General features: G+C 40.5%; 1 protein-coding gene and 1 long non-coding RNA gene across 12 annotated transcripts in view; one reads left to right on the top strand and one right to left on the bottom strand.

The window, feature by feature from the left end:
- The window catches only part of setd5 (SET domain containing 5), a 200,808-nt gene that overhangs the window by 131,710 nt on the left and 42,452 nt on the right, over nucleotides 1-26,646 (bottom strand). For 7 of the 11 annotated variants that reach the window (XM_063067677.1, XM_063067674.1, XM_063067676.1 and 4 more), the window contains exons 2-4: nucleotides 19,411-19,454; nucleotides 18,610-18,665; nucleotides 11,130-11,308 (exon numbers count right to left, since the gene is read on the bottom strand). In XM_063067677.1, the coding sequence (XP_062923747.1) occupies nucleotides 11,130-11,200 (71 nt within the window). In that variant the 5' untranslated portion in view covers nucleotides 11,201-11,308; nucleotides 18,610-18,665; nucleotides 19,411-19,454. Of the gene's footprint in view, nucleotides 1-11,129; nucleotides 11,309-18,609; nucleotides 18,666-19,410; nucleotides 19,471-26,646 lie in introns of those variants that run through there. The other 4 variants (XM_063067672.1, XM_063067673.1, XM_063067670.1 and 1 more) reach the window with 3 other exon arrangements.
- Nucleotides 5,062-26,646, top strand: part of LOC134356669 (uncharacterized) — a 34,156-nt gene continuing 12,571 nt past the window's right edge. Inside the window, exon 1 of the long non-coding RNA XR_010020409.1 lies at nucleotides 5,062-8,882. This is a non-coding gene — a long non-coding RNA (uncharacterized LOC134356669). The remainder of the gene's footprint in view (nucleotides 8,883-26,646) is intronic.

Here is a 26,646-nt window from a genome sequence, read left to right as displayed (position 1 = left end):
TAGTTGGGGCATTCGCTTAATTGGGCCAAAATGTACTGGTCCTGATGTACCCCAATCAACCATAATCCACAGTATTATAAGGAGATAATTTCCAGGTTAGATGGGACTAGGTAAAATTGAATTGAATTGAATTGACTTTATTACTTATACCCGGCTGGTGGCGTAGTGGCATCAATGCCAGACTTCGGGACGAAAGGTCCCGGGCTCGAATCCAGCCAGCTGGTTCCCCTGCAGCTTTCCATCCGTGCTGGGTTACGAGCTGGTGATCTCTTTGGAAACTCACCCGGCAGAAGGCAATGGCAAACCACTGCTGTAAATTGCCCCGTACGTGGTTCCCCATTATGTCAGAGAGGTGTGGAGGGAAATCGTCCGCTAACCGGAGAAACTCTGGATGCGAAGTACCTTTCCTTTCCTTATTACTTACTTCCTTCATATACATGAGGAGTAAAAATCTTTATGTTACGTCTCCATTCAAATGTGCATTGTGCAATTATAGTAATTTATAATAAATATTATGTACAACAGGATAGTCAATATAACGTAGAAATATAGATGCGTCACCATTTTATTAATCAGTCTGATGACCTGGTGGAAGAAGCTGTCCCAGAGCCTGTTAGACCTGGCTTTTATGCTGTGGTACTGTTTCCCAGATGGTAGCAGCTGGAACATTTCAACTCCTCAGACCCCCGGAGCATGTGGCATGGCATACAGGTCATTACAGGCTTCAAACCTCCTAAGTACTGTGCCCCCTTCCAGATCTGCTTCCCTCTCTGATGAGCTCAATTACTTCTGCACTCGCTTTGACCGAGAGGACAAGGAGGTTACCCTCAAAGCGGATCTCCCACCTGGTGAACTGCCTCTCTCACTTTCCACCTCCGATGTTTGTGCCACCCTGAGCAGGGTGAATGTACGGAAGGCAGCTGGTCTGGATGGAATACCTGGCTGTGTGCTCAGAGTCTGTGCAGGGCAGTTGGCTGGCATCTTCATGGACATTTTTAATCTGTCCCTGGCACAGGCAGCTCTCCCCACGAGCTTCAAGATCGCCACCATTGTGCCAGTGCCGAAGCATTCCACTACCACAAGCCTGAATGACTTCCGTCCAATTGCACTCACCCCCATCATTGCAAAGTGCTTTGAGAGACTGGTTCTATCACATCTGAAATCCTGTCTGCCCTCTACCCTGGACCCCCATCAATTAGCCTATCGCACCAACAGGTCAACAGGGGATGCCATCTCCACAGCATTTCACTCTGCCCTGACCCACCTGGACAGCCCCAACTCTTACATCAGAATGCTGTTCATTGACTTTAGTTCGGCATTCAATACTGTGATCCCCTCCAAGCTGATGACCAAACTTCGCCAGCTCGGTATCAGCGTATCCCTCTGCAATTGGACCTTGGACTTTCTGACTAACAGACCCCAATCAGTTAAGTTAGACAACCTCTCCTCCTCCACTCTCACCCTGAACACCAGCGTGCCTCAGGCTGTATGCTGAGCCCTCTTCTGTACTCCCTTTTCACCTATGACTGCGTTCCTGTACATGGTTCTAACTCCATAATCAAGTTTGCAGACCACACCACGGTGTTGGCCTGATCAGAGGGGATGACGAGACGGCCTACAGGGATGAGGTCCAGCACCTGGCCATGTGGTGTGCCGACAACAACCTGGCCCTTAACACCCAGAAGACCAAGGAGATCATTGTGAACTTCAGGCATGCCAGGAGTCACACTCACGTCCCCATCTACATCAACGGAACTGCAGTGGAGCGTGTATCAAGCTTCAAATTCCTTGGTGTCCACATTTCCGAGGATCTCACCTGGTCCCTGAACTCCTCCATCCTGATCAAAAAGGAGCAACAGTGCCTTTATTTCCTGCGGAGCATCAAGAAAGCTCACCTCCGTCCCAGGATACTGACGGACTTTTACCGCTGTACCATTGAGAGCATACTCACCAACTGCATCTCAGTGTGGTATGGCAAATGTCCCGTATCGGACCGCAAAGCACTCCAGCATGTGGTGAAAACTGCCCAGCGGATTATCGGCACCCAATTGCCCACCATTGAGAACACCTACCATAAACGCTGCCTGGGCAGGGCGAAAAGTATTACCAGGGATGCATCTCACCCTAACCATGGACTTTTTACTCTCCTCCCATCCGGTAGGTGCTACAGGAGCCTCCACTCCCGCACTAGTGGGCACAGGAAGAACTTCTTCCCTGAGGCTGTGACACTGCTGAACCTCTCACCACAGCGCTGAGCAGTAATGCATTCCGTATTGTACTGTCTCAGTACTTTTATATTTGTGTGCTGTAGCACTTTTTTATTCGCAGTTATTTTGTAAATAACAATATTCTTTGCATTTCTGGTCAGATGCTAAATGCATTTCATTAGCTTTGTATCTGTACTCGGCACAATGACAATAAAGTTGAATCTAATCTAAACAGTTTGTGGTTGGGGTGACTCAGGTCTCCAGTGATCCTTCAGGCCTTTCTTTTAAAATTATAAACACACCCGTCTTTGTAAATGTCCTGAATAGTGGGAAGTTCACATCTATAGATGCGCTGGGCTGTCAGCACCACTCTCTGCAGAGCCCTCTGATTGAGGGAGGTACAGTTCCCATACCAGGCAGTGATGCAGCCAGTCAGGATGCTCTCAGTTGTGTCCCTATAGAAAGTTCTTAGAATTTGCGGGGGCCATACAAAACTTCTTCAATCATCTGAGGTACAAAGGGCACTGTTGTGCTTTTTTCACCACACAGCCAATATGTACAGACCACGTGAGATCCTCAGTGATGTTTATGCCGAGGAACTTAAAGCTGTTCACCCTCTCAACCCCAGAACCATTGATGTCAATAGGGGTTAACCTGTCTCCATTCCTCCTGTAGTCCACAAGCAGCTCCTTTTTTTTGCGACATTGAGGAAGAGTTTGTTTTCTTGACACCGCTGTGTCAGGGTGATGACTTCCTCTCTGTAAGCTGGCTCAATATTATTTGAGATTGGCCCAGTGTAGCATTGTCAGCAAACTTAATTAGCAGATTGGAGCTGTGGGTGGCCACACAGTCATGGGTATACAAAGAGTAAAGGAGGGGGTTTAGGACACAGCCCTGAGGGGCACCTGTGTTGAGGGTCAGAGGGGCAGAGGTGAGGAAGTCCACTCTTACAACCTGCCAGTGATCTGACAGGAAATCCAGAACCCAGCTACACAAGGTAGGGTAAAGGCCGAAATCTCTGAGCTTCTTGTTGAGCCTGGAAGAATTATGGTGTTGAATGCTGAACTGTAGTCCAAGAATCAGCATTCTCACATAAGCATCCCTCTTCTCCAGATGTGTAAGGACTGTCTGTAGAGCTATGGCTATTGCGTCATCTGTCAATTGGTTGTGCCACTAGGCGAACTGTAGGGAGTCCAGTGTGGGTGCTAGCATGCTGCAGACGTAGTCCTTGACCTGCCTCTCAAAAGCATTTGCTTATTAATGAGGTGAGTGCGACAGGACACTAGTCATTCAGACATGCTACCTTGGTCTTTTTGGGTACAGGGACAATGGTGGATGTTTTGAAGCAGGAGGCCACTCTACACTGGGCAAGGGAGACAAGCAGGATCATGATATTGAAATTAATGATCAGCAAGACTGGAGTCATCTTGAAATGATGAATTGCAGAGTTATATATGTTGACATCTGTGCACTTTGATCATAAACTGACATTGAATTTTGAATGACCCAATAGCCTCATCGAGCTCACATTTTTTTACTTTTCTCTGGGACTACCAGTTTTGGAATTGCGAAAACAAAATGGAGCCTAAAAGACTAGATATAATTAAACTTACATAAAGAAAGAAAAATAAATTCAGGAAATCTATTTATCAACTTTACCTATACAAATTATGACTATTTAGGAATGATACACCTTCTGGCAGAGGCCACAAGGTTCTTTTAACAGGCAACTGTTTTCTGTCCATTTATCATAGTGATCAGATTTAACTCGTATCGAGTAGTGCCATGGTAGCAAGCAGTTTGCACGATGCAATTACTGCTTGGGCATCAGAGATTGGAGTTCAATTCCGATGTCATCTGTGTGGAGGTTACACATCCACCCCACAGAATGTGTGGATTTTTTCCAAGTGGTCCAGTTTCCTCCCACACTTGAAAGACTTACTGGTTAATTGGTCATTGTAAATTGTCCTGTGATTAGGTCAAATTAAATCAGGCGTTGCTGTGTGCCACAGTTCAAAGAGCCAAAAGGGCCTAACTGGCACTCTATCTCAATAATAATAATAATGATGATGATGATGAAATTTTCAACTGGGGGTCCTTACCACAAACCAGCTCTTTCGGATAAGTAAATACAGAACAAACACACCAGTTAAAAGTGGTGATTACACTAATATCTTCAATTTAAACAGGCCTCATACAAGAGTTGAAACTAGGCAACTTTAGTACAGAAGGTGAATCATTATAAACTACCAGTAGATGGCAGCAAATTATTTGGTAACTTGTAGCACTGGGTGCACTTTAGTAAAATGCAGGGCTTGAGGAATGAAAACATATTACTAAATCATGAATAGTCATACAGTCATCAATACATTCTTCCTAGTGAAACAAATTTATTCCAAACTGTGTTCAATTAAAACAATTTAATTCATTAGTTTCTGTCTGCTATCCACTCTCACTATGAAATCAGAAGGCATTGAGTAGATACAGCTAATACTGCAGACAAATACCTCGGAATCATGACACTGCCAGTGCCACTCCAAAGGCTTTTTGAGGAAGGACAACAATTAAAAATAACGTTGCACTGAGCACTGAGGGGCTGAGTCCTGTAAGACATAGGAGAAGTACACCATTTGGCCCATCAACTCTGCTCTACCATTCCATCGTGGCTGATCCATTATCCCTTTCAACCCCATTCTCTTGCCTTCTCCCTGTAACCTTTGACACCTTTACTAATCAAGAACCAATCAAGTTCCACTTTAAACACAATGACATGGCCTCCACAGCCGCCTGTGGCAATGACTTCCACAGACCACTACCTTCTGGCTAAAAAAAAGTTTCCTCATCTCTGTTCTAAATGGACATCCCTCTGTTTTGAGACTGGACCCTTGGTCCTGGACTCATCCATTATAGAAAACACCCTCTCCACATCTGCACAATCTAGGCCAATTGAACACTTCCTGGAAGTATAGTTTAAGGAGGAAATATGAATGGTTTTGATATGTTGTAACTAGAACAATTATATTATGATATTTTTTTAAATGTATGGAAGACACACTTTTAATTCAATGATGTTTTGAAATAAATGCTGCTGGCCAGCACAGTCCAAGCTCCAGGACTATGTGCTAACAGGTGTGCTGAAGCTCTGTGCTACTGCAAAGAGTTTGTGGGGCAGGACCACGGGATACAGCAGGGTTGAATCCTTTCTCAAATGCCTTATAGGTATTCGTTTAAAAAGGAAACATAAATGGCGTTGGTGCTTAGTAAGATCATGGCTTTGATAGCACAATGAAGGTATTGATTTGATGGCAAAATTAATGCAAGACATATATTGATTAGTGAATTACCTGCATATACATTTTTTTGGGAAAAAGGTACACTTTTACAATAAGATGATGTGGAAAGATCTTGTCTACCTCAAGCTGGAATAAAAGATCAAAAGACTCATCTGCAAAGCAAAACAGTCACGTCCTGGATGATAATTATCCTTAGGCACCGTCACAAAGAACTTAAATGTTAATGTGGCAATAATCAGTTAGGAATTATTTCTTTCTTTCTAGAGAGTACAATGCATGGCTTATTTGTCACAATTCTTTCAAGCTGCTTCTCAATCCCTACCAATGCTATGAATTGCACACTGTATATTTAATGAAATTCACAAAAGTTACCATTCGTATTATTACTAACACCTGCAAAATTTCAATTCCATTAACAAAAGTAAACAAAAAGTTTGGTTAATTAACAGGCCTTTAATGGATAGAAAACTTGTTTCATTTTGTCCAGTAAAAAAGGCCGCAGGTACCAGAATGTCACTAAACAACGCTAAATGCAGCCATTTTTTGCAACGGTGTTAAAGACAGAGAGTATGTTGTTCCAGTCACCATGAAGATCTAATATCAAACTTGATTTGCCAAAAACAGTGGTTTGTATGAATAGCATGAACAGGGACATCTAGCGTTTATCAGGCAAAATTTTATAACAATTTCCAAGGTATCTGCACAATATACTTGTCAAAAGAAAAAGACACATTACATAATCAGATAGTCATGAGTTGAAATACAACTAAACTTCAGTATAAAAACATGAAATGCAAACATATTTGTTCCAGCAAATTTTTCATATTCCTTATGAACAATTCACTGCAAAAATTGAATTTATTTTCTGCTACATCCGATGAATTCTCCTAAAGATTTTAGCTTCAGATAAAAATATCAAAAGTTTACTGAGAAAAGTCACTACAGGATTCTCATTCTAATCACAAAACTTATCAGGGCTCTGCGTTCCCCTCCCCTCAACAAAGACATGGCTGCAATGAGAACCAGAGCTGCATGGATGCATTGCATGATATACTTGGTATATCAGTAGGATATACTTTATTCTACACTTGCCCTGGGCTAGAACCTAAATTTAACGTCAATGGAGAAGACTTCAAGTTCTTTGACATAATTTTTCAAGAGTATTCTGAAGATGTTACACTTTGCTACTGCTTTGCCATTAATAACCTGATAAATAAAAGGGCATTTCAGATTGTTTTCCAAGGAATCAACTTTAAGCTGACATATCTTATGGTCATATGGTCTTATGACAACATACAGAATAATCAGTCAAAATTAATTGACCAAGCTTACTAATTTTTTGACATAACTGAACAAGTGGCAATTTCAAAATGCCTTCAATACCTCATCCTAGAGCAGACTTGTGTATGTGCAGCAAAAATATATCTTATCCCATTGGGCAAGGATGGAAGTGGACTTCCACAGGGGCTGTTGCCTTGCCTATTGCTATATACCATTGGTCTGGATGATCAGAAAACCAGTTTCAAATTTGCTGTGAGTTTAATTAACGCCTTTCAGAATAGATATGCAAATATACAAGTGAATTCCAATAGTAAGTATGTGTAAAGTAGTTCAATTTGGCACACGTTGAAGAAAGAGGACACATAGATTAGCCACAAAACTGCCAGAAAATTACCATCGAGACAAAAAAACCCCACATAACCCTGACTTTTAATGAATTACCACTGTAAGTCCTTTACCCTCAACATGCCAGTGATTACCAAAAATCAAAACCTCAATTGGACTAGCTACACTAATACAGCAGCCAAAGTACAGGTCAGTGGCTAAGTATCCTGTAGTTAGCAGCTCACCTTTAAATAAATTGAAAGTTTTGTCCACCATTTGCAGGAATCACATCAGTGGTGTGATGTTAAACTGAACAGAATAGGTGCATCTCCAACAACTCTTAAATTGAAGGGATGCCAATTAAGCCCATCATCCTCATCTTCCCAAGGCAGCTCTCATACCCTTTTCTATACTTTCCTCAGTTTCTTCTCAATTGCACTTCATCATTTTCAGTATCCTTTCTGGCTTCCTGAGGCATTCGCTCTCAGCGTCTAACAAATATTTCTCTTTTTTTTGCCTAATCCTACCTTCTTACTGCTTGTTCAAAATGCTAGAGACATTTCATTGTGTTGATGTAGAGAAGATATTTTCACTTGTGGAAGAAATCAAAATGTGGGCTTTAAATCTATAAATACACTAGATTGTACAGATGCTGGAAATCCAAAGCAACAAACACAAAATGCTGGACGAACTCAGCAGGGAGAATATGAAGTGTTACTCCTCCAATCTGAGAGTGGTTTCATCTTGTGAGTAGAGGAGGTCATGGATCATTGTGTCACGGTGGGAATGGGGATTAGAATTAAAATAGTTGGGCACCAAGAAATCCTATATTTTGCAGATGGAGCCAAGGTTCATGACAAAGCAGTTCCCCCAATTTATATCAGGTCTCACCAATGCAAAGTATTGCCTCACCTGGAAGCACTGTTTGGGGCCCTGAATGGAGGTGAAGAGGAAGTGAATCGACAGGTGTAATACTTATTTCACTTGCAGGGATAGTACCAAAAGGAAGATTAATGGGGAGGAACAAGTGGACAAGAGAATCAAGGAGAGAACGATCATGCAGAAAGTGGAGAATGCGGCAAAGTAAAGATACCATGAAGATGCAGAGAGGCGGAAGTTGCAGAGAATGATGTGCTGGATGCAGAGGCCAGGACAAGAGGACCATGAGGATCACTGGGGGCTCTCTTCCACCCAGAGATATTCATCAGAAGCACTGCATATGCAGGGCCCTTAGCATAACCTATGATGATCATTAATAATAAATATAAGAAACACAGGAAAAACTCCTTATCAGATAAGAATGGGAATCCTGCAAACATTAAAAACAGGGATGCATTTAAAGCAGATTGGAAAACTGCAAAAGAGAAAGGAAAAAGCCGAATGCTCCACTTATGTTTTGTGATCTCTAACTTAACAAACTGTGATAGAGCATAAATTGAATGCTGGTTTTGTTAGGAAATGTGGGCCACCAAGATCTGTCAGGCTGGCTTGATTGCTTTAACAAGTCAGTGAGTAATTCCTTAGAGTCTATGTTTAACAGTGCAGTGTGATATCTCTTCTGCTGTAGCTGGAAAATGCAAGGGAGTGGGTGACTGAATGATACCACATGCATAAAAGGTCATTCGCTTTGCTGACAAGGATAGAAAAACAGTACCTTTTACATGTGCGCTGGTTCATGAAATACAGAAAATTAACACAGCAAGCAAGGGCTGGACATGGTCTTTAGATCAAGGAGTACAGCAGGAAGAAGTGACTTAAGGAAGCCTCTGTAGGCAAGGTACGTGCCTGTCATTCCACTCAAGTTATAAACCACTCCATCTCACTGAAGCAAATACCATCTCAGGATTTAACAAAGCACTGTTAACACTCTGCATTCCTATACTGCACTAGATTCCAATTGCCTCGCATACTGAATATCACATCCTGATGCACACTATACTCAAAATCTAAGACTCTTAATTTGTAGCCATTTCAGATCAAGTTTTCTGAACTTGTTGTATGTCAATGTTCCACTTCAGTTTTCCATTGATTTAATTAGCTATCAGCAGCTAACCATCCTATTAATCTCTAGTTTTAGGTCCATCTTTTCCCACTAGCACGCTCATTTCTTCCCCACAGTCTGCTCACTACCACATTCAAATCATCAAGTAACTGTGTTTTCCTTGCTCCAAAAAGTGAACCCATAAAGATGGCAGAAAAATGATGGCGATGAAGTGTGGGGTCCTTTCAAAAACATATTTTAAAAAATTAGCCTGTGGAAGACTCGCATCAAACTAAAATCACATACAAAGTTCACTAACGGTTTTGAAACTAAATCCCAGAACAGACAAATTTATAACCCTCTCCAGGTAAAAGGGCATCAGATAATACTCAAGAGTTCTGCCAATGTTTTCCACTTGAAGGTAGAACATAAAGTGCAAACAAACTGTTGAGTATAGGAATACCTTACCTGTTTGCTTAATATCCCAAATAACAGAAAAAACTTGAATAAGTTATAATGCAGATTTATCTGTGCCCATCTCCGAACAAAGTAGTCAGAGGATCTATTCTTATAAATATACACATTTTCTTTTGCACAAAAACATACAGCTTATGCAGATAATCTTACACAATAGGTACTCAACACCCAACAGGATGTAACTGAACACCCTGCACCAATCTGGTCTGAGCCCATGATTTACAGTAATGAATCTAAACTTAGTACTAATTCCTGTTTATAGTGCACCCCTAGTTGAAACATGATCCTGCAACTGGATTACTCATTCCCTCCTTTAGAGTTTAGCAGCAGGATAATACACTGGAATAGGACTCTTAATGTGGGGATAAAATAAACATGTTTCAGGCACAGGGTACATCATAGTACATCATAGTGAATACAAAATATACCCTACCATCAGGTTAACTATATTAAACTTCACCAAGAACAAACCCAGAGCTCAGCTATGACACACACAGGACTTCTTCCATCTCCAGCAGTATAATTAATACATTGTCATTAAGTTTCTATTTAGAGGTTCAAAATGGTTGACAATAAAAAAAAATGAAACTTAAATATTGTTGGAGCTCTTTCAAGATGATACACTGAACATTCATATAACTTCTGGTGTTCAAAACCAAGCTGCATAGGTAACATGGATCTATGGCGATTCCCTATAACCTTTGGCAAGAACAGGAAATATCCCAAAATAAATAGAAAGCCACGTTCCATTTGATTTTGAAGAAATACATTCTAATTTAGCCTAGTTTGTCAAATAATTTAAAAAATATCAAAGACAGTGGCAAGCAAATAAATTTGCTGGGGAGAAATGGAGCAGGAGGAAAGGATTTATGCAATTGTGCATAAAATTGGCCCAAGGAATGGAATGGAGCACTTGGATGACATGGGATTGAATGGAACCAATGGCCTGGTTGAAGCAGGAATGGATCAGATCAGTTTCCTACTATTGGACAGCAGCTACGTTCAGCATCTAAATAAAGAATGGAGTACAGATTTTGGAAGCAAGATGATAATTGAAAGCTGATGAGCACCAACAATATTTCAAAGGTTTGCATTACTATTAAATCCTATGCATTGGTTGATCAGCTGTGTTGGTTAACAGGATTTCTGTACCATGAAGTATGCTCGCTGTGTTTAGCTACTCAGAATTTGCTGTTAAAAAGGTGCATTCAGATAAATATTACAAACACTTTTAGCACTTACAGGATGAAAAGATTGGTAGTGGGAAAAAGTGGGGGAAGGAAATGGTAAGGAGAAGATAAATTAACAAACAATTTGTAATTAAAAAAGATACAGCAGCATCACTGGTGAAATAGCATGGCTACGACTAAGAAAGTCACTGGTCCTTGAGACAGTAATATCTTCTTCAGCATTCAAATTATTCAATTCTTTTAGAGCTTATTGCTTTAATAAGCACCCATAATTACCATAGCAATGTATTCATCCAATACCCTGGTCCACAAATATAAAAATCTCTTTCCCTGACTCTTGCTCACCCACATCTTCCAGTATCTTTATTGTACTCACTCTGATCCAGCAGCCATATCAGAGTATGAAGTATCTGGTGTAGTAACTCCAAGTGGAATTACTATGCTCATGACGTCCAACACCAACTCGTGTTTATCACGGGGTCCGAAGCAAAATGCCTGACCACACCGAGGCCAAACAGCCGCAGTGTCGTGTGCAGATCATGGACATGAGGGAAACTGTGAAATAAAGGAAGATCAATAAATTGAACAGTTTAGACAGATAAAATTCTCATTCGTCATACTCTGGGAACATTAGTATTAACATTGTGAAGCAAAACAGCAATGCTTCAAGACAAAATAAAATCAATGGCATTTTACCACCACACACTTCAATGCTCATATCTAATATGTTATCTAAGTGACACAAAAGACTTCAGATGCTGGAATCTGGAGCAAAAAGAAACACACTGATGGAGGACCTCAGCAGGTCAAGCAGCACCTGTGGAAGGTCAGATCTAAAACATTGCCTATCCTTTTGCCTTCACAGATGCTGCTTGACTAGCCGAATTTCTCTATCAGTTTGTGATTTATGTTTTCAGTGTTACGGCAAGTAAATATTTTAGAAGTCACCTGAGACTCTTGTACCCAGTTGCTAAAAGATGCCCTTGAAAATCCTGACTTATGTGAAGGACCATTAATAGATTTAAAAACAGCTTGTCCAGTTTTCTTTCACTGACAACACCACAGAAAGTCTGCGCTATGTTGCAAGGTATACAATCAAAGCATGTGAAAGAAAGGGAATGATGATTAGTTACAGTACTCTTTGCTGGTAGAGGAGGGGGCGGGTCATTGTTTTGCTGCTGCTTATGTGTGGGTGGGGTGAGCCGGGAGGTGGACTTTTGGGGTTCTAACATTTAAAAGTCATCCATTCTTTGGAGCAATCCTGTTTTCGTGGATGTTTACGAAGAAAAAGAATTTCAGGATGTATATTGTATTCATTTCCCTGACATTAAATGCACCTTTGAAACCTTTGAACAATGTGTTATACTGTACATATTGTTAGAAGTCAAATGTTTATAATACATTCATATACCATTAAGTATATTATCAATTCACACATTTCTCTTTTAATCACATTATATAATGCTAACCTGGCAAAAAAAGACCTTCACTGACCCCTTTTTCAGAATATTTTTGTAAAATATCTTAAGTTTACCTTAATGGTTGCTTTGGTCAATGATTTTTTTTGTTAACTAATGTACTTACTCCTAGAATACTTGGCTAATTCCTGGGTTTGTTTTATTATTGTTCTGAAGTGTCTGAAGCAATTATGGTGACAAAACACAGAGTAATCAATGACCATCTGAAGGAATATAAAGCTTTCCAATGTTTCTCTTGAAGACAAATTAATATATAGAAGTGTGCTCATAAATAAGGGTTGGTGGGCGAATATCACATAAGCTTGATCAAAGTCTTAATAATTTTAAAGACAGAGTGGTGGAGAGCTTATATTTCAGTCAATTAAAGACGTGATCACAAAAAGAAATAGTCCAGAAATGAAGGGACACAGAACACAGCACTTAGTTGTATGGCTCAAAGCGGATAGAGATGGAGAGTGGGACAACCCTGAAAGACTACCGATATACAAATTTGAACTAGGGGTTAGATATCCAAAGATAGACACATTCATTGGCTAGGAGCTCATGAAGGTCAAAAGGGGGCAATTATACATGACTTAAGGCAAATCATGCTAAAGGCAGCAAAGGTTTTCATATCTAGTGGATGGAAGATGTGCCTGATAGAACATTAGAATAATCATGGCTGCAGGTAACAAAGGTATGGTTGAGAGCTTCAAATTGCAGATGGGTTAAGATAGGATGGCAAAGTGTTTACGTAAAGTCAGTGGCCATTTTATTAACTACCTCCTGTGCCTAATAAAGTGGTCACTGAACGTAGTGACATAGGACCGCAAACAAATGAGTCAGGAGAAATAATAACGGGGGACAAGGAGATGGCTGATAAACTGAGTATTTTGCATCAGTCTACACTGAGGAAAACACTAGCAGTATGCCTAATGTTGTAGAGTGTGAAGGAAGAGAAGTGGGTGCAGTTGCTATTACAAGAGAGTAAGTGCTCAAAAAGCTAAAAGACCTAAAGGTATGTAAGTCACCCGGACCAGATGAACTGCAACCTAGAATTCTGAAAGAGGTAGCGTTAGAGATTGTGGTGGCTTTCAAAATGATCTTTCAAAAATCACTGGACTCCGGCATGGAGCCAGAGGGCTGGAAAATTGTACATGTCACTACACTCTCTAAGAAAAGAGGAAAGCAGTAGAAAGGATATTGTAGACCAGTTAGCCTGACCTCAGTGGAGGATGTTAGAGTCAAGCGTTAAGGATGAGATGATGGAATTCTTGGTGACATAGGATAAGATAGGACAAAATCAGCATGGTTTCCTGCAGGGAAAATCTTGTCTGACGAAGTTGAGACCATGGTATTACAGGAAAGTTCTAACAACATTAGATGATTGGCAGGAGGCAGCAAGTGGGAATAAAAGGAACCTTTTCTGGTTGGCTGCCAGTGACTAGTGGTGTTCTACAGGGGTCGATGGTGGGTCAATTTCTTTTTATGGTGTATATAAATGATTTAGATGATGGAAGAGATGCTTTGTTGCCAAGTTTGCAGATGATATCAAGATTGGTGGAGGGGCAGGCGGTGTTGAGGAAACAGGTAGGATGAAGAAAGACTTAAGACAGATTAGGAGAATGGGCAGAAAAGTGGCACATGAAATTCAATGTTGGAAAATGCACAGTCATGCATTTGGTAGTAGAACTAAATGTGCGGACTATTTTCTAAACAAGGAGAAAATCCAAAAATCTGCGATGCAAAGGGACTTGGGAGTTCTTGTGCAGAACACCCTAAAGATTAACTTGTAGGTCAAGACGGTGGTGAGGAAGGCAAATGCCATGTTAGCATTCATTTCAAGGGGACTAGAATACAAGAGCAAGGATGTGATGCTGAGGCTTTATAAGGCACTGGTGAGGCCTCACCTTGAGTATTGTGAAGAATGTGGGGCCCTTCAGCTTGGAAAAGATGTGCTGGCATTGGAGAGGATGCAGAGGAGGTTCCCAAGAATGATTCCAGGGATGAAAGGGTTATCATACAGGGAACATTTGATGGCTCTGGGTCCGTACTCGCTGAAATTCAGAAAAATGAGGGTGGAATCCCATCGGAACCTTTTGAATGTTAAAAGGCCAAGACAAAGTAAATGTGGAAAGGATACTTCCCATGGTGTGAGAGTCTAGGACAAGAGGGCACAGCCTCAGGACAGAGTGGCACCCTTTCAAAACAGAGATGCGGAGCAATATCTTCAGCCAAAGGGTGGTGAATTTGTGGAATTTTGTTGCCACATGCACCCAGGTCGTTGGGTGTATTTAAGGCAGAGATTGACAGGTTCCTAATTGGACATGGCATCAAAGGTTACAGTGAGAAGGCTGGTAACTGGGGTTGAGAAGGAGGAAAAAAGAAGGATCAGCCATGATTGAATGGCGAGGCAGACTCAATGGGCCAGATGGCCTAATTCTGCTCCTATGTCTTAATGTCTTAAGTTTGTGGTCTTCTGCTTTTATAACCCATCCACTTCAAGGTTCAATGTGCTATGTGTCCAGAGATGCTCTTCTGCAAACCACTGTTGTAACATGGTTATCTGAGTTACTGTCGCTTTCCTATCAGCTTGTACCAGTCTGGCTATTCTCCTCTGACCTCTTTCATTAACAAGACATTTTGCCTACAGAACTGCTGCTTACTGGATGTATTTTTTATTTTCTCCCACACCATTCTCCATAAACTCTAGCCACTGTAGATTATATTTCTTCCCCATTCTGATGTTTAGTCTGAACAACAATTGAACCGCTTGACCATGCCTGCATCATTTTGTGCGTTGTGTTGCTGCAATATGATTGGCTAATGAGATATTTGCATTAATGAAGTGTACAGCCGTACCTAATAAATTGGCCCTGAGTGTAAGTGTAAGTCTCAACGACATGAAGGGCATAATTGGAAAGTGGTAATATTCTCTATACCACTTCAGAAAAGGCAGAGAGAAGCACGGAACAAGTAGCTGGTGAACCATCCTTACAGGGTAACTGGAAAAAATTTCTTTTCTAGAATGAGGTTCAAGTAAGCAGCTGGGGTACTGCTGAGGACAAATGAGGTGTTGATGAGACGACTATCAGTGTACCTGATATTGATCTTGCCTTGAGGTTAACAAAAAAATATAAGAGTGTTAAGTTTTACTTTAAATGACATACTACTGGGTTATGGTCACTATTACAGTCTGCACCTGGATATGTTTTGCATTGAGTCACTGAGTTTCTAAATCTTTGGTTTTTAGAAATAAAGTCAATTTGATTTCTGGTGTTATCACCTGGACTTTTCCAGGTCCACAAGCATCTTGGATGTTTTTTTAAAGTAATAGAACAAATTATCACCCTTGAAGATTATGGAATTGAAAAACTTAATGACTTAATCAGTGACATTTATGAGATGGAATAATACTAGAAGAGATAAAAAAAAATCAGTATTTATCACTCTTCCTAAGAAATCTAGAGCAATGGAATATGAATTACATAGGACCACAAGTTTAATAAGTCATATCACCAAGATACTTCTAAGAATTTTGATGACAAGAGCTAAATGTAGGATACAAGCTGAAATAGGTAACGAACAATCTGGTTTTGTGAAAGACAAAGGTACAAGAAACACCATATCGATGTTAAAGATACTATCAGAACGAGCTATTCAAGTGCAAAAAGATTTGTTTGTTTGCTTTATCGACTACACAAAAGCATTTGATAAAGTGAAGCACAGTAAGTTATTTGAAATATTACAGGAAACTTTAGATCTAGATTCGAAAGACCTCCGCCTAATCAGAAAACTGTACTGGGAACAAACTGCCGCTGTATGAACAGATGGAGAAGTGAGTCAGTTTACGAAAATCAAGAGAGGCATTAGACAAGGGTGTGTCTTCTCTACTGATTTATTTAATGTGTACAGTGAAACAATATTACAAAAAATAAGAGACATCTTGGGAATCAAAGTTGGCGGTGAAAACATCAATAATAATAGATATGCAGATGACATTGTGCTAATTGCAAGTACGGAGGAAGAACTACAAAACTTAATTGATATAGTTGTTGAAGAAAGTGCAAAAATGGGTTTATCAATCGCAAAAAGACAGGATGTATGGTGATATCCAAAAAGAAGGAAAATCCGATCTGCAGCCTGAAAATAAACTGGGAAGACATAAAACAAGTACAGAACTTTTGCTACTTAGGAAGCTGGGTGACATCAGATGGCAGGTGCAACATGGACTTCAAAAGAAGAATAGGGATGGCAAAAGACACCTTTACGAGAATAAGAGTATACTGACCAATACTAAACTAGGCATGACAACCTGCCTTAGTACTGAAATGTTATGTTTATCCAGTTATGTTATATGGCTGAGAATGTTGGACAATATCTAGTAACATGAGGAAACGAATTGAAGCAGCAGAGATGTGGTTTTTGAGGAGGATGCAAAGAATATCATGGACGAAACGAATATCTAACGAGGATGTCATGAACAGAGCAAACACAAGAAGAGAAATAATGTATGAGATCATGAAAAGGCAGCGTAACTTCATTGGACATGTGATTAGGAAAGAGGAGTTAGAATGCACGGTAATTATGGGAAAGATTGAAGGGAAGAAAGCAAGAGGAAGACAAAGACAAATGATGATGGTGACAGCAGCCAAGGAACTGGAAATGAATACTAATGAATTGATCCACTTGACCCGAAACAGGAGCGTGTGGGCCATGGCAGTCAAAGCTCAAACTGGGCACGGCACCTGATGATGATGATGATGATGATGATAAGAATGTTTCAGGCTAAGGACTGGGCATTAACAGTGTTGTTTATTTAGTAAGCTTGCTCATAACTAGGCAGTGAATTTGCATATACTCAGTGCCTTTCACATTGCAACATTCCAAAGAGCTTTACAATCAGTGAGTTACTTTGAAATAGTTTTTTTGTGTGGAGAAAATACATTGAGTGGGAGAGTTGACAAAAGTGAGATGGTGTTTATTTAGAAGTAGTGATATCATTCAAGTTTTAAAAAAATGTAAGGGATTGGCTATTAGTGGGTCATCAGGTGGCTGTAGACACCAATCTAGGATTAACATATTCTTGCAGAATGGATATGAGTAAGTGGTGCCTGTGGCTAGTGGCTGGTCTTTTGGTTGTTCAGTCTCTCGTTGCAGCTGTTGCTTATTCTCTGCAGCAGAGTGGAGGTCACTCTCATGTAGTGCAGCCCCCTCCTGAACAGATTTCCTCCATCTACTGTGTGTAAGGTCTTCCCAGTTTTTAGATGTGATGTTGAATTTCTTCAGGCTGATGTTGATGTTATCCTTAAAGCATTTCCTTTGCCCACCAGGGCTCACTGGCCTTCCTTCAACTGGGAGTAAAGGATCTGTTTGGGGAGACTGCAGGCAGCTGACATGAACAGCATTTCCACCACAATAGAGCAACACAAACTCCAAACAATAGATTATGTCATTCCAATGCCTAACCCACATCTCCTCAAACAGATCCTTCAGTTTTTAGAAAACATGTTAATACAAAGCTGTAAAAAAAAAGAATTTGAAATTTCACCAAGGCTTACAAGACAAGGTTCCGTGCAGACCATACGTTATGAAAACACAGCAAACTGAAGTTAAACTATATACTACATATTTCTGCCACAAGAGGAGATATAAACAGTTAAAACTATATTGAATGCAAATCTGTGAAACGCTGAAGAGTTGCTGGTAAAGTCTTGGACCAACATATTCCGAAAAAATTGGTGTTGTGTTTTGACTTTGTGACCTTAGGTATTTTTGTTAGGTATTCAATTTATTCCCAATCTTGGAGTCAGATCACTAGAATCTGGGGCGGGGGGAAGCATGATCAGGTGGAGAAAGAAAATACGACATTTAACTTCTCTCGTACATCAACAATAAAATGTTTTGACAATGCTGCAATGATAGTTACCAGTGATCTTTCTCAGCTGGGAAGGTGGAAATGGATACAGCAGGATGTGCATAATTTTTGTGTCAGGTGAATTAGGATAGTAGTAGTAGAGCATATAGTTTCAATAAAATCAGGGAAATAACATCAAATATTCAAAGAGCAAAGATTTAGATCATAAATACACCAAGTATTTAAAGCACTATTCTATTTGATCAAAACATCATGATTAATGACAAAATGGCTGCTTAACATTAAAAGACTTAAACTCTACAGATTATAAAATAATTTATATTACACGCAACAGGGAGCTAAAATGTAAAGTAAATGTAAAGCTCAAGGGCTTGCAAAATGCTTACATCTAACTGTTGGACTTATTTTGGATCTGATCCAGATCCACCATTTTGCCTTAGTTTAAAAATGATTTGGTCTGTAGACGACCATGTACCCGATGTCTTTGGTGACACAGTTAGGAACTAATTCAACCAACTTACCAGCACATCTGTCACTGTATCTGTCCTGGGGGAGGATGAAGACCAGCAAAAGCAGCCTAATTGAGAAAGGACATGAGCCTAATCATTTACAAACAGCAAAATAAAACAAATTTATCCTCTTCAGAAGGATTCACTCAAAATAATGTAGCTTTTCCCCAACTTCTATAATGCAAAGTGGCAATATATCAAGTATCAAGGTTTTGTTTAATTAGTGACAGGATTACTCAAAGACATAGAACGTTCCTGTTTCACTAATTTAGGCATTTTCTAATCAATGGGCAGATACAAGCAGCTGCTGCATTTATTTTACTGCGCTAGCAGTCACTGTCAGATTTGGGGAATACTAATTTTTATTTTTCTTCCCGTTGTAAATTAGTAAGCAGATTGATCAGGCTTCCCACCTACGTAGATGCACAGATGCATTCATTATCCAACTAGTGCTCAATTACCCAGAAAATTTAATTATGCACAGTTTTTCTACTTCAAATAAGAAAAATTAGTCTTTAGCATTGCTATTAGGATTAAAACAACTCACTGAATACAGCACCAAGGCAAAATTAAAGGCAGAAGTGAGGGGTACAAAACCCCACAAAGTACAAAAACATTGCTCCTCAAATACAAATAACACAAGATCTTTGAGAACATTGCTGACCTGTGACCTATTACTTATAAGGTATCTTTACCTCTTTTCCCCGGTTACAAATATATATCAAAGTCAAAACATTAAAAATCTACTATTAATTATATTTCTGAAGCATTCAAATTTTCTACCATCCTCTAGAAAACAATTATTTTTTTTACCTTCATTCCTGAAAGCTCAATTCTTAAGACTATTCATGCTGACCCTGGAATACACAGACAGTAAAATCAAATTCTCCATCAGTCCTCCAAGTTCCCCTTTGAATAAAGAAAACTTCAAATAAATGATCCCTTAATCTAAATTCTTAATCATTCATTCTTAGTTTATGTAATCTTTCTTGCAATTATATTTGTAATTCAGGTAGAGCTGTTAAATTGATGAGGTACCCCTTCCAATTCTAATACATCCTTCCTATGATGTAATGAATAGTCCCACCCGAAATGTGGTCTAACTCAGAATCAGAACCAGGTTTATCATCACCGGCATGTGACATGAAATTTGTTAACTTAGCAGCAGCAGCTCAATGTAATAATATCGAAGAGAAAAAATAAATAAAAATTTTAAAAATAAGTAAATCAATTACAGTGTACATATATTGAATAGATTAAAAACATGCAAAAACAGAAATACTATATATTAAAAAAGTGAGATACTGTCCAAGGGTTTAATGGCCATTTAGAAATCGGATGGCGGAGGGAAAGAAGCTGTTTCTGAATCACTGAGTGTGAGCCTTCAGGCTACGCTACCTCCTACCTGATGGTAACAGTGACAAGGGCATGCCCTGGGTGCTGGAGGTCCTTAATAATGGATGCTGCCATTCTGAGACATTGCTCCTTGAAGATGTCCTGGGTACATTGTAGGCCAGTACCCGAGATGGAGCTGACTAGATTTATAACCCTCTGCAGCTTCTTTCGGTCCTGTGCAGTAGCCTCCCCCATACCAGATAGTGATGCAGCCTGTCAGAATGCTCTCAATGGTACATCTATAGAAGTTTTTGAGTGTATTTGTTGACATACCAAATATCTTCAAACTCCTAATGCAGTATAGTCACTGCCTTGCCTTCTTTATAACTACATTGATATGTTGGGACCAGGTTAGATCCTCAGAGATCTTGACACCCAGAAACCTGAAACAGCTCACTCTCTCCACTTCTGATCCCTCTGAGAATTGTTATGTGTTCCTTCATCTTACCCGTCCTGAAGTCCACAATCTGCTCTTTCGTCTTACTGACATTGAGTGCCAGGTTGTTGCTGTGGCACCACTCCACTAGTTGGCATATCTCATTCCTGTACGCCCTCTTGTCTCCATCTGAGATTCTACCAACAATGGTTGTATCATCAGCAAATATATAGATGGTATTTGGGCTATGCCTAGCCACACAGTCATGTGTATATAGAGAGTAGAGCAGTGAGCTAAGCACACACCCCTGAGGTGTGCCAGTGTTGATCATCATCAATTCGCACAGATTGTGATCTTCTGGTTAGGAATTCAAGGATCCAATTGCAGGGGGAGGTGCAGAGGCCCAGGTTCTGCAACTTCTCAATCAGCATTGTGGGAATGATGGTATTAAATGCTGAGCTATAGTTGATGAACAGCATCCTGACAGAGGTGCTTGTGTTGTCCAGGTAGTCTAGAGCCATGCGAAGAGCCATCGAGATTGTGTCTACTGTTGACTTATTGTGGTGATAGGCAAATTGCAATAGGTCCAGGTCCTTGCTGAGGCAGGAGTTCAGTCTAGTCATGACCAACCTCTCAAAGCATTTCATCACTGTAGATGTGAGAGCTACCGGGTGAGAGTCACAAAGGCAGCCCACATTATTCCTCTTAGGCACTGGTATAACTGTGGCCTTTTTGAAGCAAGTGGGAACTTCTGCCCGTAGCAGTGAGAGGTTGAAAATGCCCTTTAATACTCCTACTAGTTGGTTGGCACAGATTTTCAGAGCCTTTACCAGGGACTCCATCTGGACCTTCTGACTTGCAAGGGTTCACTCTCTTTAAAGACAGCCTAACATCAGCCTCTGAGACAGAGATCACAGGGTCATCAGGTGCAACAGGGATCTTCACAGCTGTAGTCGTGTTCTCCCTTTCAAAGTGGGCATAGAAGGTGTCGAGTTCATCTGATAGTGAAGTATTGCTGACATTCATGCTATTGGGTTTCACTTTGTATGAAGTAATGTTTTGCAAACCCTGCCAGAGTTGCCGTGCATCTGATATGGTCTCCAACCTCGTTCGCCCTTGAAAGAGTCCTCCGCAAATCATACCTAGTTTTCTGGTACAGGCCTGGGTCGCTAGACTTGAATGCCACAGGTCTAGCCTTTAGCAGACAACGTACCTGCTGGTTCATCCACGGCTTTTGTTGGAAATGTACAGTAAGTCTTTCTAGGCACACACTCATCCACACAGGTTTTAATAAAGTCGGTAACAACTGCAGCATACTCATCCAGGTTTGAAGAGGAATCCCTGAATACAGTCCAATGCACCAATTCAAAGAAGTCCTGTAGGCGCTCCTGTGCTTCCCTTGTCCAAAACTTCTTGGTCCTCACTACTGGTGCTGCAATCTTCAGTCTCTGCCTATACTCAGGGAGTAGAAGTACAACCAGGTGATCAGACTTCCCGAAGTGAGGGTGTGGAAAAGCACGGTAGGCATTCTTGATGGTGGTGTAGCAATGGTCCAGTGTGTTGTTTCCTCTAGTATTGCAAGTGATCTGTTGATGGTAATGGCTTAGTGAATTTTTTTTCAGACCGGCCTGGTTAAAATCTCCCAAAACAATGGTGAAGGCATTAGGGTGCACTGTTTCATGCATGTTGATCCCATTGCTCAGATCATCTAAAGCCTGATTGATATTGGCCTGATGTGGAATGTATACCGCTACCAAAATGACCCCAGAGAACTCCCATGGTAGGTAAAAAGGACGGCACTTAACTGCTAGGTATTCCAGGTCTGGTGAGCAGAATTGCGCACCAAAAAGAGTTGATCGTGAGGCATACTCCATCTCTTCTGCTTTTGAGAGACTCTATTGATCTATCCTGAAAGTGTACAGTAAATCTGTCGATCTGAATCGCTGCATCCGGTACAGAAGGGGATTAACCAGGATTCCGTGAAACATAGGACAGACGCAGTCCTAATGTCCCTCTGATTCAGCAGCCTAGCTCTTTCATTTGTGCAGCACAGGATAGCCATTCTTTTAATCGGTCAGGCACAAGGCCAGTGATTCAACAGGTCTTATGTATGCAGATCCCAAATCACTTTTGACCATTAATGCTTCTAGCTTTTCTTCGAAATGCTTCATGCTTTACACAAATCACATTAAATGAAAAATAAGTTTTCTCCTATCTTTCTCAAATTGGAAGGCACCTATTCCAAGTTTCAAATGTTAACTAAGAATGCCTAATTCCCAAGATATTTCTTAATGGTATAGATTCAAATACAACATAGCATTTTCAATAAGGAAAATCCGTAATACATATCTAATCAAACAGACGTAGGACTAATTGGAATGTACTTTCAAAGCACCAGCATGAGCTGAATGCCCACCTTCCATATTTTAAGTCTAAAACAATAGATTTTTGAAGTAAAAGCTACAAGTGTCAATTAACACTGAATCACAGCTTTCATCATTGTGAATCTGTCGATGCATGACAAAATACACAATTCCTTAAACAATTTCTTCTATCAGGAAAATTATCCAAATGGCCCAAACTGTAAGGTATGATGGATACATGAGTGTAGACACAATTGCCTTTCAGTCAGAAACTTTAAACATGCAATGCTTTGAAAAACTATTCGGTCCTCAACCCTTTGTTTACAGAAATAAGAATTACAACCAGTGATTTTGATCAATTTAACTGGGAACATTTACTTGTGAATCACATGCTTATTTTTTCCACAGAGCCCAAAAAACAGGGAAAATTTTAAAGCATGAAAGACTAAAATTCAAAACTGAAAAGTCAGCAGTTTAAAAGTCATCCCCCTTTGCTCAGCACTTAGTTGAACCACCTCTTGTAGCTATAAAAGCCAGTAGTCTTTTTGGTCAAGTCTCTATTAGCTTCACACAATGTGATGGAGCAAGATTTGCCCATTCCTCCTTATAAAATTGCTCAGGCTGTGTCAGGCTAGTTGGGGTACTGCGGTGGACAGCAATCTTGAGCTCATACCCAAGATATTCGATCGAGGTAAGGTCAGGATTCTGACTGGGCCACTCAAGGACTTCAATTTTCTTCATCTGAAACCACTCCATGGTTGCTCTGGCAGTGTGGACATGAGTGTAGACACAATCACCTTTGAGTCAGAAACTTTAAACATACAATGCTTTGAGGCAATGTCATTGTCCTGCTGAAAGGCAAACTTCCTCCCCAGTTTAAGCTTGCTTGCAGAGGCTCGCAGGTTTTTATCCAGGACATCACTATTTAGCAGCATTCGTCTTACTGACCCAGATTTCCAGTAGTCCCTGCTGCTGAAAAAATCCTCATAATATGATGCTCCCTCCATAATACTTTACAGTAGGGATGGCATTAACCGGCTAATGCACAGTTTTAGATTTACTCCACACATACCACTTAGTGTTGAGGCCAAAAAATTACATTTCTGTCTCATCCGACCACCAAACCTTCCTCCACATCTTTGCAGTATCCTCTAATTGACTCTTTGCACAGTCTATACAGGCAAGGATATGCTTTTTTTTGCCAGGGCTTCTTCCTTGCCACTCTTCCATAAATACACTTTTGTGCAAGGCCTTGGAGATTATGGAGCAATGAACTTTTCTCCAGTTGTAGCCACCGAATTCTGCAGTTCACTCTGAGTGACTGTTGCCATCACAGTCGCCTCTCTTACAAGTGCCATTCTTCTCCAGCGACAAAGATTGGGGTGGGGGGGGGATGCACTGTGACTGTGGTTTTATATTTTTCCCCCACTCTTTCAAAACGGACTGCACTAACCTCCAAGGTATGCTCAGTACCCTTGAGGTGATCTTGTACCCTTACCCAAATTGGTACTTCTCTACTATAATTTCTCTGGCTACTCTTGAACGCACTTTTGTCTTCATTTTGGTTTGGTCTGTTGAAAATCTACCATACTGTTGGACCTTACAGAGAGTAGGGATATTTACAGTATTCTTATGAATTCATTGAAACAGATGATTCTCCAATTTTCTACATTGACAAATTAGGCGAGGTAAGGTTAGGTAATATATTGTAAACACGAAATAATCTGCAGATGCTGGGGTCAAAGCAACACTCACAACACACTGGAGGAACTCAGCAGGTCGGGCAGCATCCGTGAAAAAGATCGGTCGATGTTTCGGGCCAGAACCCTTCGTCAGGACTGTAGAGGGAAGGGGCAGAAGCCCTATAAAGAAGGTGGGGGGAGGGTGGGAAGGAGAAGGCTGGTAGGTTCCAGGTGAAAAACCAGTAAGAGGGAAGATAAAGGGGTGGGGGAGGGGAAGCAGGGAGGTGATAGGCAGGAAAGGTGAAGAAGGAATAGGGGAAAACACAATGGGTAGTAGAAGGAGGCGGAACCATGAGGGAGGTGATAGGCAGCTGGGGGAGGGGGCAGAGTAACATAGGGATAGAGGAAGGGAGGGGGAGGGAATTACTGGAAGTTGGAGAATTCTATGTTCATACTAAGGGGCTGGAGACTACCTAGACAATATTGCTACTGAGGAAAGTTAACATACAAATTACAAAGGGGATAAATACTTTTTCAGCCTCACAATTTTGGTTTTTAACTTTTAGTAAATTTCTGACAGGTTGCGGAATTTTTCTTTAAATTTGACATGATGCACAATGTTTTGTAGATTAGCTCAAAAACATTTGTCAATATATTTTAAGTTTTAAAAAATGAGATAGTAAAATGTGAAAATAGTTGTGGAGGCTGAATACTTTTTCCAAGGCACTGTAAGTTCTAACTTCCTTAAAATAAAACAAATATTTACACCTGACAAAAACAGAAAAGTATAACTTTCAACCTCACCACAATGAAATAATGTGTGTTACAGTGGCTCTTCTGAAATCAGATAGTCCTATTCAGAGCAACAGAATTTTTTGAAACATTTTGACATTATTAAACCATTCACAGAAATCGAGGGCATCAAGCGCACCAGTAACAAAATCCATATTTTAAAAACGAGGACAGAAATTTCGCCATTAATTGCTGATGGGCCATTGAGTACCTTAATTTTTCCACTCCTTATTTTAACTTTGTTGAACTTGGAATTCCTTGTCCATGAAGGACAAACACTAATATCAATAAACTAGCTGACGATGGCAGTGCTGTTGTGGCTTAGAACAATTTTGCAGAGGCCAAATGTCTGCTCTCAGACTGTCTGTCATACTTCCATCTGGACCAGTGAATATCATGCCACTGAATCCCAAAAAGGTTTGAATATCAAGATTTTTCATCCACAGACTCCAACCTTATAATTCCCCAACCCTCTGCAGGCAACCTTCTCCCCAAGATCCATTGGCAGGATTGTCCCAGCAGATCCATTGTTTCAGCATATATTTTTCCTACCTCTACCTCATCCTCCAGTGGCATCTCTAAAACTTTGATAATCATACCCACTTTAGCAGTTTTCACAACAGGATGCTCTGAATCCCTTTCACTTCTTGCTTGAATACAGATTCAACCACTTCCCCTCATCAACACACTTAGATTATGAGAACACTCAGTCCTCTTTTATTGTCATTTAGAAATGCATACATGCATTAAGAAATGATACAATGATACACTTGCTTAACTGGCTGAATTCATTCTCATACTGAACAACTTCTGCAACTCTATTTTCTTTCTCCACATGAAATATGCAATTCAGATGGGTTCAAGCTTTTTTATAGGATGTATGGAACAGTTGGTATGTCAGCCCCACTCAAGCCTCCTCCCTCTACTCTTTATCTTGCACACAACTGCATTCATTCAGAATTTTCATTTTAACATCCCAACTCCCGTCCTGGTATCACCTTCACATAGTCCATATGACTGCCTTTTCCTTTCTGAATTTCTCCCTCTCAGGGGATAAGCTAGCAGCAAACATCAGTCATAAGCCCTGACACTCTGTTATCTTGCCAATACTTACTCCCACTTTGCTTTCTACAAACTCTCCGTCTCCATTCGTGCTTCCAGTTCCTCCATCTCCATTTCAGCTGCTCCGATGACACAAATTTCCACAAAGATTCATCTATAATTACGTTCCTTAAATGTGGCTGCCCCTCGACTATAGTTGACAGGGTCCTTGACTGCATCTAATTTGTTCTCCTGCACTGCTGCACTTATTCTGTCTCGTCTCTGAGACAGCAAAGATAAGTTTCCCTTGTTCCTCTCATCCCACAGCCTTCACATTCAATAGATCACCTCTCACACTCTCAGCCACATTCCACAAGTTTTGCAGCAACACACATAGCTT

This window comes from Mobula hypostoma, chromosome 15, assembly GCF_963921235.1.
Source record: "Mobula hypostoma chromosome 15, sMobHyp1.1, whole genome shotgun sequence".
Taxonomy (NCBI): Eukaryota; Metazoa; Chordata; class Chondrichthyes; order Myliobatiformes; family Myliobatidae; genus Mobula; species Mobula hypostoma.
This window is presented reverse-complemented; position numbering and strand designations above follow the sequence as displayed.